Here is a 16,662-nt window from a genome sequence, read left to right as displayed (position 1 = left end):
CATGTTCTCCAGGGAAGCTGCCCGACCTGCTGAGTTACTCCAGCATTTTGTGTCTTTCCTTGGTAAACCAGCAGTCACTAAATGTTAGGTACACAAAATTGCTGGAGGAACTCAGCGGGTGCAGCAGCGTCACTAAATGTTTACAAGTGATAGAATTCCCCTATTAATTCCACACATTCAGTTCTGTAGAACCTGCTAAATTGAAATAAAGAATTGCACACGTCAACAATGTGGAAGGGTGGGGAAGGGAATCAAAGCTTTTATTTCAACAACTAAAACTCATCAACACAATTTCTGAAGGTAACAAAGGTTCCTGACCTTCCGCAACTCGCGTTGCCCTTGGGTTAAGGCAGGAGAGCTCAGTTAGCTCTTCCAGGAACTCTACTTGATGCGTGTCAAAAAAAAACAACAAAAAATACAGACCTGCGTGAACAGTTTTCCAGCTGAATGCAGTTTCTCCTCTTCCCCCACCCAGTCAGGCACATTGACTAATACTGACAGGTTACTCCACAGTGGTTTCAGAGCATGAGTCCATCTTTATTGCTGCATTATATAAATAACCTCTCTCCCAGCGCCTTGAAATTTGTCAAGGATTTCCAATCCCAAAGCTGCTGGCTAACAACTTGTCATGTGCGAGTGTGAACAATGTGTGCCAGGTGGCTAGTTGAATGCAGAAAGCATTGTACCCAAGCCTATCCCTGATCCCACTCCCAGACTATGTTCCATAAACACCTTCCTGCAGGAGTTACAGTGACCAGTAACTTAGGGCAACTGCACAAGAATATTTTGTTGTACTTTAAAAATGGAAACCAACTTTTTACCGGCACCACTTGGCAATTGAACTCTCTAACTGGTTTTCTGTGGACCACGAATAACAGAACTCAGGACAGCTGTGGGAGGTGGCAACATTTGTTAAACAGTAGCATCTTGGAGAGCAAGACCAAGATTTACACTTTGGAATTCAGTGTGTGCGCCCACATGTTCATCTGAGACACACACACAGTTGATTGACACTGGGGGCAGTGAAGGTAAAATATCATTAACATGATCAGTCTTCATTTAGAAATTCAGGATCCCAGTCACTGTCATGTTTCCTCACGCAAATCCAAACACTTAGATATGATGGCGGCCATTGTAATTTGGCTTCATCCTTTGGAAGGGAGTACTCTATCGTTAGAACATAGGTTTGTGGGCACAGGGCTTCAAACAAGGGAGCAATTTTCCATGGAGAGTGACAGCAGGATTTCCAGCAAAGGAAGATGGATTGAAATATCACAATCGAATCCAATCCAGTGCACGTTTAGACACAAGTGCGACAGAACTGAGCTACACTCGCACGTAAGCTTTTCCCCCAGATGGCGGCATGAATCCTGCTTTATATTTCTCCTTCGCAGCCCCCTGGCTCTGGGGCCCTCGAACTCTCCTCAGCTCCAATTATTTTTCTTGACCCAAGCCAGATAACCGTTAAGCTTCACAAAATGCCTGGCCTCCTCTACATGCTAATTCAATCCTTTTGCAAGATGTTGGGTTGGATTAGGTAACCCACATTTTGTAAAAAAGCTTGACTCGTAAACCACCTACCTCTGCTCTGGGGAATGAGAGGATGGGGAGGGGAAATGAAAAGCATTGGTTGGCATTATCAATGTAAAGGGTAGGTAAAAGGGTAGGATGCATCAACTTCCAACCAGATCTCCCCGACCTAAACTATTACCGTGTATACAAAAGTTGCTGGGGAGGGAGGCGAAAGTTGATGCAACCTATAGTGTTCTTTTAGATTCAGAGCTGTTGTTGCCACCACCGTTTTTTGAGAATTTGACCTTTATACTGAAACGTAATGTGCAGCAATTAAATGACTTGTCAGCCCGACAGCCACAGATTGCAACCTAAGAGGAAACGATTCCAATGCCTTCTCTTAGTTCCTCTCAAGACGTGAATATATAAAGGGAGCTCAACCTCCTGGCAAAATTGTAGCTTTACTTAAATTGTTTTTAATTAAAAAAAAGGGCCTCACACGTTTTTACAGCCACACAATGTGTGAACTCTAAATATTTTTTGTGAGATTTCAATTTATATTTGACTGGTGAAATTAAAAATTAAGGCCCAATTTCTGTGAGGTTACCAAAACAAAAAGGTGGAGCATATATATATATATATATATATATATGTAAATACCCCCAAATATGCAAATGCACTGAAATCTGGGCAAAAATGACACAAACGGTACAAAATGGCATTCACTGAGGAAATTGGGGGAGAGGAGAGAAGGATGAAAAGGATGGGTGAGGGAGGAGAGAGCAGGGGGAAGAAGAGGGGAAAGGACTGCGGCTTTGGAGACCTGACACTGATCACCACTCTTTCTTCTTCTCATCCATAGAGACACCACCGGGGCCCAAGGCCACCACGAGGAGCAGCCCCCCGATCACAGACATGCTCTGGAAGAAGTCATACTTGAGGAAGTCGTGCATGGGCTTGTAAGTGGGGACAGTCCAGAACGCATTGAAGTAGAGGTTGAGGCTAAAGAGCCAGATGACCAGGGTCAGAGCCGCCAGCTTGGTCTTGAAGCCAATCGCTACCAGGACAATCAATCCTGTTCCCACCACATTCTGGATGATCTGCGTGGAAACAATCAAAGTCAAACATATTGCAAGAATGAATGGAATAATAATTTTTAATGTGGATTATAACTATTTTTGAGCCGTTATGCAGATTCTGACTACAATTGTTCAGTAAGTACCACTATTTTAGTCTTTCAAGCTAGTAGCATGGGTCAGCAGGCTATTCAGCCACAAGGAGACGATATCATAGAACTGTGGCTCTATTAGTCACTCCACAGTGGCGCCGCTCATAGAACTAGGTGTTGTTTGTGTGGAGTTCGCACGTTCACCCTGCGATCGCATGGGCTTCCTCCAACTATTCCAATTTCCTCCAACATCCTAAAGACATGCAAGTCGGTTGGTTAAATGGCCACTGTAAATTGCATGCAGTTCGTAGATAGAAGTGGGGACAATAACGAGAATAGGATCTATGCACGATTAGTGCAAATGGATGTTTGATGGTCTGGGAAACTTAGAAGCTGTAGGGTCTTTTAGCAGGCATCTCTCTACAATTCTATTTGCAGAATTGTATGTATAAATACAGGACAAGTATATTTAAGGTCATTGGCAAAATAACCAGAAGTTACAGGAGGGAATTTACAGATTTTAATAAAAGCATAAGGATGTTGTGTTGCTTGCAAGGATGGCAAGCCAGATTCAAGAACTTCAAAGGGTATTAAGTCATTAAAAAATTGCAGAACCACAGAACTGATGGGAAGTGCAGTTGATTGAATGGGCACCATGGGCCAAATGCTGCACAATTCCCTGACATCAAGGCTTGGCGTTGTCCATTTCCCCTTTTTTACAATGAAGGCCTTTATTCTTAGTCTCAGCCACATAATCATTTATTTGCAAGGGTTACGGGGCAAAGGCAGAAGAATGGGGTTGAGAGGGAATGACGGATCAGCCGTGATTGAATTGTGGAGTAGACTTGATAGGCAGTCTATTGAATTGTGGAGTAGACTTATTCTGCTCCTAAAACTTATAAACATAAAACCTTTTATGTATCGAGCTCAACAAAGAAATCCGCCAACTGTTGCCAGCCCTATCTGTGCGTTATCACATAGGGGAAGGACGCTGGAAGAGGTATACGGTCCTTCAGGTCTGTGTTGAGAAAATAACTATTTAGATTAAGTCCAATTCCTGGCTCTCCACCTGTAGCTCTGTAGTTATAGCACTAGGTGTTCACATGGGCTTAATTTGGGTGAGTTAATCTATGAAGGTTTCTGTCTCCACCATCCTTTCAGACAGGTTCTAGACTTCCACCACTTGGGGGTTCTCCCTCCCAAATCTTCCCCAATCATTCTACCAATTACCTTACATCTACCCAAATCATTCACGACTCCAACCCCTTGTTCTCTCCCTTTGATGGATGCAAGCTAACTCTGATCTACCAGGATCTTAACATCCTCGCAAAATGGTTCAACTTATGGATTGGCTTCCGAATACACGATCTCTCGGTTTTGGATTTTTTTTTCCCCCAAAGGAAATCAGGAACATAAACAACCGTTCAAAATAAATACCTCATCACAGATCCAACAATTAAACCAAGGAGGTTCAATGCCCCCAGGAATGAACGGACATTGCTCATTGAATCAGAACAACACAAGCGGACAAGTGAAGAATCTCAAATATAAAACAGAAAATGCTGGAAAACACAGCATATCAGGTAGCATCTGTGGAGAGAGAAACAGAGTTACAGAGATTCTTCACTTGAGGGAAACAGAGGTAACCTTTCAGGTCAAAGACTCCTTTTCAGAATTGGGAGAGAATGCATCAGTTGGAAGTGGGAGGGGAATGGATTCTCCGATCGATGAAGCCAGCGTTGCCATGGGGGTAAGCCGTAGAGGTCACCTGGTCATGGAGTAGAGGGAATTAGAAAGAAAACAAAAAAGCTATAAAATTAAAGTTAGAAGTCAAACAGAGGAATGTAAATGTTCACCAGGCTGTACGACTTGAAGAACCTTCACTGAGTACTGGGCAAAGTTCACCACTTCACACCCAAATGCCCAGAATACTATTTTAAAGCAACAAATCGAACTATATTAAATCACTGAAAGAGTCATTTGCACACATGATGTAAGACTTGCACCTTGCCGCACGCAATACACTATAAATCTTTTGTCAAAAACGAATTGAACTCTCTGCTAAAGAAAACAAGGAAATAAGTCCTTCTTTGTTCACCTTGTCTAGTTTACTCATGATTGTGTGATCTGATGCCAAATGTTGTCATTATAACTCCGGGATATTTGACTACTTTAAAAGCATTATATAAATTCAAGATGTTGATGAGATAGATGCCAGATCTTATAATCTTCTACAACAGTCCTTTTGAAATTAATAAAATATCAAAGTATGACAGCTTGGACAGTGCAAGTTCCAAATATGGAAAGAAAATGGAGAGAATCCCAGAAGGAAAATTGTTTTTGATGTACAGGTCACTTTATTATTCTGGTGTTGCTGGTAGGGCTGCTGCCTCAATGCCAAAGACCCAGGTTTCATCCTAACCCCGGGTGCTTTGTGGAGTTTGCACGATCTCCGTGTCTGCATGGATTTCCTCCCAGTTTCCTCCCGCATCTCAAAGACATATGGGTTTGTCGGTTAATCAGCCTCCGTAAAATTGTCCCTAGTGTGTGGAAAGCTGATGTGTAAGTGGAATAACATAGAACTAGTGTGAATGGCTGATCGATGGTCGGAGTGGACTCGCCTGTTTCTTATACTGTATCTCTAAACTAAACTGCTCTGGAACTCCAAGACTTTGCTTTATTTCCAAATTGATTTTAAGTTATGAGTTTTTGTTATTAATATATTCGCTACACACGGTGTCCTAGCCTCCAGACTTACCGAGAAGAAGCTCGAGTTGAAGTGCAGCAAGGTCATGAACATCAGGATGAGCAACACTCGGCCCCCGAGCTGCATGTACTGCTTGGGGGAGCTCTCCTTGATTGTTGGAACACCAGCGAACATGCTTTTACCTTCTGACCGGGACTCAGCAAGCAAGAGGAGCAAGCCACCCCCCAGTGCAAGGTTCCTGGACAGAGTAGAGAGAGGATTAGGTAATTAATACGTATTCAGACACTGGCATATGAGTATTAACATTTCAAAGGTATGAACGTGCATGTACATCACTGATAGCAACAAGATGCTTATTCCAGGGGTTTATACACTCTCAGGATGTCAGCGTTTACTGTCCACCATTAGATTTAGGCTCATTATTGTCATGTGTATGGAGTGAGGTACAGTGAAAAGCTTTGTTGCGCATGCTATCTCTTCAAATCAGTTAATACTATACATTAGTACAATTAAGCAAATAGGTAGAGTGGAGGGGAAAGATACAGAGCACAGAATATAGCTCTCAGCAATGTAGCACAATAATTCCTGAGGCAAAGTCCAATATTGCCCTGAGCAGGTTGCAGTATTACAGGAATACAGACAGACCAGATGGTACAGGGTATGGGATGAGTACACTAGCGTTAGCAAGAGACTTACCTCATCAGGAACTTCAGATCCCATAAAATGCTGTAGGCGATTGTCTGGAATCAAAGAAACAGAACAGTTAGTGTCCATCAACCTGAGCTCACATCTTGTTCCCACAAAGCACAGCCAGTGAAAGGAGCTTTGCCTCACTGGGTGACAGGGGATGGGAATGGTCACAAGCATTGTGACGTTTCTAAAGACTTTCCTCTCCTCCCAATAAATAAAACTGCAAATTAATTTGTTTCTTGGTGTTGTAGCGGGGACTCTCCTGAAGCAAGAATGGGTAAACACTGTAGAAACAAGGAACTACAGACGCTGGAGTAACCCAGCGAGTTAAATGGCATCTCTGGAGAACATGGACGAATGAGTCCAAAGTAAGGTCCCAACCTGAAACGTCACCTGTCTATGTTCTCTAGAGTCGCTGAGATATTACAGTAGCGTGTCCTGTTGTAAACCAGGTCTACAGTTCTCAGTTTCCTTTATGGGTAAATACTGGGCAGGGCAATGAGACACAACATAAAACAGCTGCCTCACATCTCCAGCAACCCAACTTTAAATATCACCTCCAACAGGGTGTTTGCACATTCTCCGTGACCCCATTCTGCCTTTGTATGCTCCAATCTGCTCCCGCATCCTAAAGCCAGGTAGTTCGGCAGGTTAACGGACTACTGTAAATTACTTTGAGCAGAGGTAGAAACAGCAGGCAGTTCATGGGGACCTGAGATAGAATAAGTTATAGGATAGCAAGTGGCGAAATGTGATTGTTCCAGAAGTTGGCATACATATTGGGCCAAATGACCACTTATTTTTTATTTGGGGGGGGGGGGGGGGGAGATAGGCAAAGCGGTTGAGATTGTGTAGCCACAAACAAATTGAATGGAAGATCTGGCTTAAGAGACTCAAGTCCTCCTCCGAAGTGTATCCAATCTCTATGCCTTAGAGTTGAGCAGGACAGAAACAAGTCCTTCAGCCCTGCACAGCCCTGCCAACTGTTGCACCCACCTATACTGATGTGATTTACCTGCATCGGGTCTATAGCCTTCGGTACCGTGCCTATCAAAGTAGTCTGGATGCTGAGATGTTGTGAAATGTCCTTCCCATCACCTTCCTCATGCAGCATGATTCAGATTCCAACCGAGGGGAAAAAAAAAAATCCTCTCCCACCCCGGATCCTTCCACGTTGCACCTCGAATGTCACCTTGAGATACCCCACCTGGGAAAAATGTGTTTTTTTTTTTAAACGATTTACCTTATATAATCTCCACGTGGGCAGGAGGGGGTAGGGAGGGTTGCGAGTTGGAGAGTGCTGGTGACATTTAGCACAAATTGTGGCTCCATTGAATAGAAAGATTCTTCCCTATCCCATTCCCTGCTCCCATCCACTACAACAAACACACATACATCACTCCCTCACAACATGGTTCACAGTGGGTTTTAACAACAATTATTCAAGCGTGGCATTGCAATGCAAAAGCCAAATTGTGCCGTTTAGTTGAGAGAAGGGTCTTGTAAATATAAATAAAACACGGGGAATGAAGTCGAAATACATAGTATGGAGCAAACGTCAAAATACGAGATCTATTTCCAGTAAGAAAAATTCTATTATTTAGGACACATCAGTCTATTGTGAGGATAGCGGGACAAAGTCCGATCCTGCCTCACAAGCACTATCCAGCACCAAGGTGAAATAGAGGAAGACGCCAAACTGATATTTCCACAGCTCTCCGAGGTCAGTCCCAGTAATACAGAGTAACAGGGATTTACTGTTCCTCATCGCACCATCATTGATTGATTGACTGATACAGCATGGAACAGGCCCTTAAGCCACCGAGACCACGTCGACCAACAGTCACCCATTCACATTAGTCGTGTGTTATCCCACTTTCCCATCCATGAGGGCCAGTTTACAGCGGTCGCTCGTGTTTGCGATGTGAGAGGAAACAAAAACACCCGGAGGAAACCCACGTGGTCACAGGGAGAACGTATTAAATCCACTCAGTCAGCATCCAACATCTCTGTACAACGAGGCAGCAGCTCCACCATCTGCATCACTGCTGTATTATGATGGCCGCGTGGTGGTGGAGAATACCAAAACATCAAAATACACTTTATTCCTGGAAAACTGGAGAGTATAATAATAATAAGGTGATCTCGGAATCACACGCTCACTACAAGTCTCTGATGCAAACCAACTATATACAGCATTCACTACTTCAATTGCTTACCTGTAATGCGATAATTCCAAACAGTCCAAAGCAGGCGTATTGTACAAAATTTCTACTTAATATCAGGATGCATCCTCCTGGGGAATGGAAAACAAAGAAATAAATAGATCAAAATTTAAATCAGTGCATTAATGATCTCTAGGGAAGTTGGTTACCACTCACCTAATTGCCCGAATAGATTAATCAGCACAAAAGAAGTTGCCAGGAGGTAGCCACAACCCCAGGTCACCTCGATGTAATCGCGCTGGTCGTTCCACTGAAACCACATGCGAATGCCATCCTCCAGGAAAGTACTTATTAGACACAATCGGGCAAGATGCGGCAGGTACTGTTTGGTCACCCGCAGGAACTGGAACAAACAGGAATTTGATCAGGTTTAATTAAACTTACAATTTTAATGCATCAGCATAAGTGCTCAGCAAGATAATACCCCAGTGCTATAATCGGACAGACTTGTGAACATTCATACAAAGCTCAATGTCATCGAACCGCAAGACAGACCTATGTGTCGTCTTTCTCAACAGCAAACTGTGATGCCCTGTTGATTCCCATCAGTGATTTCAATTCAAACTTCAAGAACGCACTCCCCAAACACCATCAACGCTACGGGGGTATTATTATTTTTGACTACTGCTACACCAGTAAGTATGCCCATCGCTCTGCCCCTCACCTTCTATTGTGGCCACTTTGACTATCTGTCAGAGTCGGAGACAAACTCAAAGTGCCACGAAAGAGAAAAATACCACAGTGGTCTGTGGAGGGGAATTGCCTTGAGTCAGTGGACTGGAACACGTTTAAGACCATTTCATCCACCTGAATGAGTACACCTCAGTCATCACTGGTTTCATCAAGACAATTAGGGTCTATCCTAACCAGAATGGACAGGGAGATTCAGTCTCTTGCCAAAATCCAGATCCAAGGCTTACAAGATGGATGATCCCACACGCTCCAAGATAAGTAGGGTCTCTGCAAGATCATTGGGATGGCAAGAGAGTTCCAAAACAAGCCGGATGCCAGGTAACTGTGGCAGGGCTGGAATATCATTACACACTAAACCATTCAGGGGCGATCTTTGGCATTGACGCGTCTCTACAAGATGAGCGTTATACCTTTTACAACTTATTTGAACCAATAAACAAAGATCGAATGAGGTGCATTCCCCACTGGCTCTGTCCCATTCGCCTTGGTGTTAGAGGGTAAACTTTGAAAGCAACCGGCCCGGATGGAGTCCTAGGACGGGGTCAGAAATCTGAGCCAATATCCCTGCTACAGTATTGAACATCTTCAACCTATCACTTCGAACAGTCTACTGTCCCCATCTGCTTCACGGAAATCTCTATCATTCCAGCCCCCGGGAAAATGAAGACTGGATGACTACTGCCTAGCCCAGTCACTTTTACAGGGACCAGAATGAAGTGCTCTGAAAATGGGTGATAGCCCTCATTAACAAAATTCTTCTGAACAATCTAGACCCTCTGACATTTGCAGACGAAAAATAGTGCTGGAGGACACCATCTCTCAGCCCTGAAGCACCTTGACAATAATGACACCATTGTCAGGATGCTATTCATCGACTACAGCAGCCTTCAACACCGTGATCAGGAATGAGTTTATCCCCAAACCTCTGGACCTTGGCCTTGGGACCTCCAGCTATCAGACTTCTGGACTGACAGACACAGTTGTTTAGAATTGGTCATAAACATTGGTACTCATCATCAGGAGTGTTTCTTTGATCATGGTTACTTTTTTGCATATATTTCATTTCTTTGTTCCAAATCTCTCTTTATATTGCCATCTATATCTCGTTTCCCTTTCCCCTAATACTCAGTATGAAGAAAGGTCTCGACCCGAAACATCACCCATTCCCCTTTTCCAGAGATGCTGCCTGTTCCGCTGAGTTACTCAAGCATTTTGCGCCTATCCTGATTGGAAACGTTATCTGTACATTTCCCTCCACAGATGCTGCCTGGCCTGTCCGAATTCTTCCAGCAGGTTGTCTTTTTGCTCAAGATTCCAGCAACTGCAGTCTTTCATGCCTTCACATACATATGAAGCCGTTTATAGTGGTCAACACGCCGTCTTTGGGGTTAAATAGCATGTTAATTGTACTTATGCTTGTTGTATTCCAATGCTGCAATCTGTGTTGGGAACCCAGCACTCAGCCTGCCATGGAGGTGAATTCATCTCTTCTACCCCCTTAGACCCAGCTACCTATATAACGGGAAGGGGACAGCAGTCTGGGAACTAAAACAGGACCAAGATATTGGCAAACACTGGGAACTAAAACAGGACCAAGATATTGGCAAATATTTAAAGCTAAGTGGAGACACAAGTGGGTCAGGCAGCATCTGTGGAGGGAAATGGAAAGGCAATGCTCTGGGTTATGGTGCTTCTGCAGCTCATCACTTGATTTAATTCAACATGAGCTGTAGCGCGAGCAACAATTTGCAACTTTATCATCTTCCACAATCTTTTTATCACAAAGTGCATCATGCCACAAAGAACTGTAGATGCTGGTTTACAAAAGATACAAAATGTTGAAGCAATTCAGCGGGTCAAGCAGCATCTCTGGAGAACAATCCTTTGTGTGAAAAAGCTCCCCGGGTTCCTATTAAATCTTCTCCCCCCCCCCCCCCCTCCCCCTCACCTTAACCCAGATCTTCTCGATCTTGATCGACCTACCATGGGTTAAAGACTCTGTACATTCACCTTCTACTTCTTTCATTATGTCTGATGGCAGCAAAGATATCATGAAAGAAAACACTAACCCAAATCTAAGATGCCATTTTGCTGAGACAGAAAAACAAAGCAGAATTTGTTTACATTTGTTTCTTCTGGATAGTACTAGCATGCCTGCGCAGAAGTTAGTACAAACCACTGCAAAATATTTTAATCTTAACTTAGTTTTTAACCAAAGCTTTTTGCCCTCCAAGTGAAAGCAGTTGGACACCCTGTGTGCAACTTTGATGAAATTGACTTACAAAAGATGTTCTATTTCCTTCAAAATTCCACTTGGCCACTAAGTAAATGCAAACAATTCTAAAGCTCAAACTTTCTCACAGAAACAGGAACGTTTTTCCTTTCATGCAGTGAGCTACTATTTATCCTTCAACCAATCTCAATGAACCTAGATTACCTGATTATTACATATGCCTTCTGAGACCTTGCCATCTACAAGCTAATCATTCTCTTTCTTATACTTTAGATGGATGTCACTGGGCGAAAAATACTTTGTGGTATTGCCGTTTTGTGGATGCTTTGTAGTTGTTCAAAGGTCGGAGTTGTATAAAAGTAATTTGTGGTCAGTCTGAGTTCACAAATACCATTTATGGGCAGAAAACTTCTATCACATTTCAATAATGCGATTGACCTGAAACTTTAACTTTCTTTCTCTCGTCGTACATGTTGACTGTTTTTATTTCAGATTTCCAGCAACTTTCTCCTGATATTTGTGACTCCTATGACCTAACATGTTCGATTAACAACTCACCATAATTTGAACCAGTCCAAGTTATTACTGTTACAAAACAAAACAACATTTGGTACAAATATATAAACCAGAGCTACAGCACCACTAAGGCAGGAACAACAACCTCTTGGTCAACTTCAATAAAACCATGGATAAACTAATCGCTGACTTCAGGATGGGGTAGATGGGAGTCCACGTGCCAATATGCATGGTGGGTTGGCAATGGAGAGAATTAGTAGCTCAAATCCCTGGCTGCTTACATTTATGCGCCCTGGCCAGGCACATAAATGTAATCACAAAAGAGGCGCTTCACATTGTCATTTTCGAAGTAGTTTAAAGAGATTTATGTTACCCAACTTCTGCAGAAGAAATGATCATGACAGAATGCAGCATACGTGGTACTGCAATTCCACAGCATGGGAATACATGGTCCATAACAGGCACAGCCCTACCCACCACTGATAGCATCTATGAGGTGCTGCTTCAAAAAGGCACCATATTTCATTCTCACCAATGCCGTCTTCTCACTGCTACCCAGGTGCTACAGAACCTGAAGAAATCTCACACCACCAAGTTCAGGAACTTATTTTCCAACAACTTTAAGATTTTTTTAAACTGGCTTGCATGACCCTAATCCTACATCAGCAACGAACAAATAAGAAGCACCTTTCTTCAGACTTAAGGGTCTCGACCCAAAACGTCACCTATTCCATTTCTCCAGAGATGCTGCCGGACCCGCTGGGTAACTCCAGCTTTTTGTGTCATTCTTTGGTTTAAACCAGTATCTGCAGTTCCTTCCTACACACATTAGGAGCACCTCTTGCATTACTGCGGGCTTGTTTTCTAATTATGTTTACACTAATGTTTTGTTTTTGTAGTCTATTTCATTCTGCCTTGTATAGTTTATGTTTTGTGTATTGTCTGAGTCTATGTGCCGGTGATGTTGCTCCAAGCAAGATTATCGTTTTTCCCGTCTCTCACTTTACTTGTGCGACAATAAACTGATTTGACGATGCAATTACTAGGATACGTTTACATTGGGATTTTAATTGTACAACAGGAATGTAGATAAATACAAATTAACATTAGAATTTACACTCCTAATGTAAAAGGTTTAACAAATTCGTGCCTTCGCTGTTATCGCGGAGTATTGAATACAATATTACTACAATTAAGCTTTTATTTTGCAGTTATAACCGACATCAATGGAATTAATTTTAACGGGCTCTCGGACAAGGTGCGGTTGAGACTCCTGCGCTAGTGGTGGACAGTCTGGCCGGGAGGGAGGGAGGGAAGAGTTGGGATCGCTCGGCGGGGCAGGAGGGGGCCTGGACAGGAGAGAGGGGAGATACGGGCTGAGCCTTGGGATCGGCACTGCGGGGTTTGCGGGCAATGTTGACGGGGGATTGAGGTGCCAAGGCCGGGGAGAGCCTGGGGATCTGGTGCTGGCTGACGACTGGAGCCCATTGACGGGGAGCCATGGTACTGGGCCGGGGACAGAGACAGACAGTTGTGTTTAAGAAGGAACTGCAGATGCTGGAAAATCGAAGGAAGACAAAAAAGCTGGAGAAACTCAGCGGGTGCAGCAGCTTCTATGGAGCGAAGGAAACAGGCAACGTTTCGGCCCGAAACCCTTCTTCAGACTGACAGAGACAGACCAACGGGTCGAGGCCCGAACCGTAAAGGCTGAGGGTCCGGGAGGGCTGAGGCCTGGAGCCGGGACTGAGGGAGGGAGGAGCGGGCGGGTGGTCAGGGACTGAGGCCTGGAGCTCGGCCCCCAGCCCGCCGCGCTGTAGGAGCTCGGCTCCCCGGACGGGTGGGGTGGGGGGTGCGGTGCGTTCTCTGGGCCGGTACCTGGTCGGCGACGTCCTCGGCCGTGCCCATGATGTCGGTCTGCCCCATGTTGGTGCCGCTGCCGCCGCTCGGCCTCGCCGCCGGAAGTGCTACTCGCTGCCCCGCCGCAAGGGGGGCGGAGCCAACCCGTCTCCCACAACACACCGCGGCGCCACGTCGGGGCTATGCAAATCAGTGGGCGGGGCGAATGCGCACGTCACACGGGACAATTACGTCACATAGGGCAGCGACGTCACAGGGACTGATCTACGTCACACGGGGCAGCGACGTCACACGGAACAATTACGTCACATAGGGCAGCGACGTCACACGGGACGATTACGTCACATAGGGCAGCGACGTCACACGGGACGATTACGTCACATAGGGCAGCGACGTCACACGGGACGATTACGTCACATAGGGCAGCGACGTCACACGGGACGATTACATCACATAGGGCAGCGACGTCACACGGGACGATTACGTCACATAGGGCAGCGACGTCACACGGGGCAGCGATGTCACATAGGGCAGCGACGTCACAGGGACTGATCGAGTTGGGCGTCAAGTTGGGAAAAGGGGAAGTACAACGGGATCTGGGGGACCTTGTACATCAGTTTATGAAAGTAAGCATGCAGGTACATACAGCAGGCAGTGAAGAAAGCGAATGGCATGTTGGCCTTTATAACAAGAGGAATCGAATATAGGAGCAAAGAGGTCCTTCTGCAGTTGTACAGAGGCCTAGTGAGACCACACCTGGAGTATTGTGTGCAGTTTTGGTCCCCTAATTTGAGGAAGGAGATTCTTGCTATTGAGGGAGTGCAGCGTGGGTTCACGAGGTTAATTCCCGGGACGGTGGGACTTTCATATGCTGAGAGAATGGAGCAGAATGGGCTTGTACACTCTAGAGTTTAGAAGGATGAGAGGGCATCTCATTGAAACATATAAGATTGTTAAGGGCTTGGACACGCTAGAGGCAGGAAACATGTTCCCGATGTTGGGGGAGTCCAGAACCAGGGGTCACAGTTTAAGAATAATGAGTCTTCTTCTTCATCTTATCGAGTCCACACACAAGATTAGAAGTTGTTCAGCCAGAGCTGAACACACTTCTCGGCATCTGCACAACGGTGTCTGTCTTGCACTTCTTGTGCGTCTTGTGCGTGGTGGTGGAAAGATTGGTTGAAACAGGGCCGCGACGTGAACGCTCTTTCCTTGACCCCAGAATAATGAGTAAGCCATGTAGAGCCTACTCCTGCACCTATTGTCTATTGTCTATTGTCTACATCACATGGGCAGCTCTACGTCACGCAGGGCACACACACACACAGCTTTGCATTCTGAACATGTGACAGGCATGTTACCATATGCCGTGGAAGGCAGACACAAAATGGATAGATGCTGCCTCACCCGCTGAGTTACTCCAGCATTTTGTGTCCACCTTCGATTTTATCCAGCATTTGCGGTTCTTTCTTACCGCATGTAATCATGGGCCAGGGACATACTACACACACATAGACATAGACAAGGCACACTGGCAGGTACAAATAAATTGCACACTGGGCAGAAGCACTGCCCTGAACATAGATAAAATGCAAGAACCCGTGCACACCCGTGCAGAACCAAGTTAAACACACTTTTAGGCCATAATTTTAATTAACGAAGAATGCACCATTCCTATAATTAAAAGAATCAGGAACAAAATTCCAGCATCTAGTTCCGTTGTCTTTTAATGCACAAAATTCCAGCATCTGCAGCTCCATGGATCTATTAAAATAATCACGTCTGAATGTGTTCTTGTGCTTGTAAACACGGTGATATACCAATATTCTCAAATGCAAGCATATCCACTATGGTTAGCAATCTCATATAAACAACAGCACCTGCATATTTAAGACATTCAAGTGGATGCAACCTATAGAACTAAAGCTAACCTATTCAACCGAGGTTGTCTCTATTTCAAAACCAAGGTAATTCTTAACCGCAGTAGTGGTGCTGCAATTCACTGAAGGATATAAGAAGGTGAACATTACATTCAACTCTCTAAACAGTGTCCAGCAAGACCCTGTACAATGTGAGCCTCTACCGTCGTTTAGGGACCTGCCTCTCAGCAAATGCAGACATTGATGATGAAATTCACCATCAATACACTGGTTGTCCAAGTAAAGGAATAAAATCAAGATTTCAAGTCTATTTATGGTCTTGATTATAAATACAATCAAGTCAAACTGAAGAACAATATATAGAGCAAAGAGGAAGATACAGAGCGCAGAATATAGTTCTCAGCATTGAGGTGCATCAATGCCTTAAACAAATTGTATCTGCAATGGGGATAGAGATGAATTAGACAGTACTCTAGGTTATGGAAGGACCATCCAGAAGCCCGATGACAGAGGGGAAGAAGCTGACCAAGTTTTTAGATAACTACCTTAACATTGCTTTGTGTGGCATGGATGGTACAGTACAGTTCAATGGGGTACTATTATTAAATTGTCAGATGAGTATTCAAAGGTCTGGATTGTTGATCTTAAGACACAATTTAAATCCCATTAGGGCAGCTGGCGTTATTTAAATTAATCTGGCATAAAAAAACATTTTGAGTAAGGTGAAGCTGAAAGTTGAGATTGTTGTAAATCACACCTTACACACAGGTGGTAACGGACCTAGAGTCTGAAGAAATGGTCTCGACCCGAAACGTCGTCACCCATTCCTTCTCTCCAGAGATGCTGCCTGTCCCGCTGAGTTCCTCCAGCATTTTGTGACTGTCTTCGATTTAAACCAGCATCTGCAGTTGTTTCCTGCACCTTGTTCACTCATGTCTTCAGGAAGGAGATTTGCCATCCGTACGTTGACCTATATCTGGTCCAGATGTGAATCCGGTTTCATAGTCACACGGTTAACTTTTTTACTGCCCTCTCTTAGATGGTCTGTCTCATTGCCTTTGGTCAAAGATTGAGAAACTCTGCAGGAGAACCGCCTCCTCCCTCCCTCCCACACGACGCCAGCGCCTCTCACACACTGACCTTCGGAAACCCCTGTATTTTACAACAGCCTGCCGCGTGTT

At 44.5% G+C, this 16,662-nt stretch overlaps 1 protein-coding gene across 1 annotated transcript; it reads right to left on the bottom strand.

Moving 5' to 3' along the window:
- Window positions 1-231: 231 nt before the first annotated feature.
- surf4 (surfeit 4) lies at window positions 232-13,750 on the bottom strand. Its single transcript, XM_033049113.1, has 6 exons — window positions 13,620-13,750; window positions 8,459-8,645; window positions 8,297-8,373; window positions 6,084-6,127; window positions 5,439-5,625; window positions 232-2,612 (listed from the first exon to the last, which is right to left on the bottom strand). Exons 1-6 carry the CDS (start codon window positions 13,665-13,667, stop codon window positions 2,346-2,348), a joined length of 810 nt encoding a protein of 269 aa, XP_032905004.1. The 5' UTR covers window positions 13,668-13,750; the 3' UTR covers window positions 232-2,345.
- Window positions 13,751-16,662: the final 2,912 nt, after the last annotated feature.

Source organism: Amblyraja radiata, chromosome 32 (genome assembly GCF_010909765.2).
Source record: "Amblyraja radiata isolate CabotCenter1 chromosome 32, sAmbRad1.1.pri, whole genome shotgun sequence".
In the NCBI taxonomy this organism is placed as follows: Eukaryota; Metazoa; Chordata; class Chondrichthyes; order Rajiformes; family Rajidae; genus Amblyraja; species Amblyraja radiata.
The sequence above is the reverse complement of the archived record's forward strand: the minus strand, read 5'-3'. Positions and strand labels throughout refer to the sequence as shown.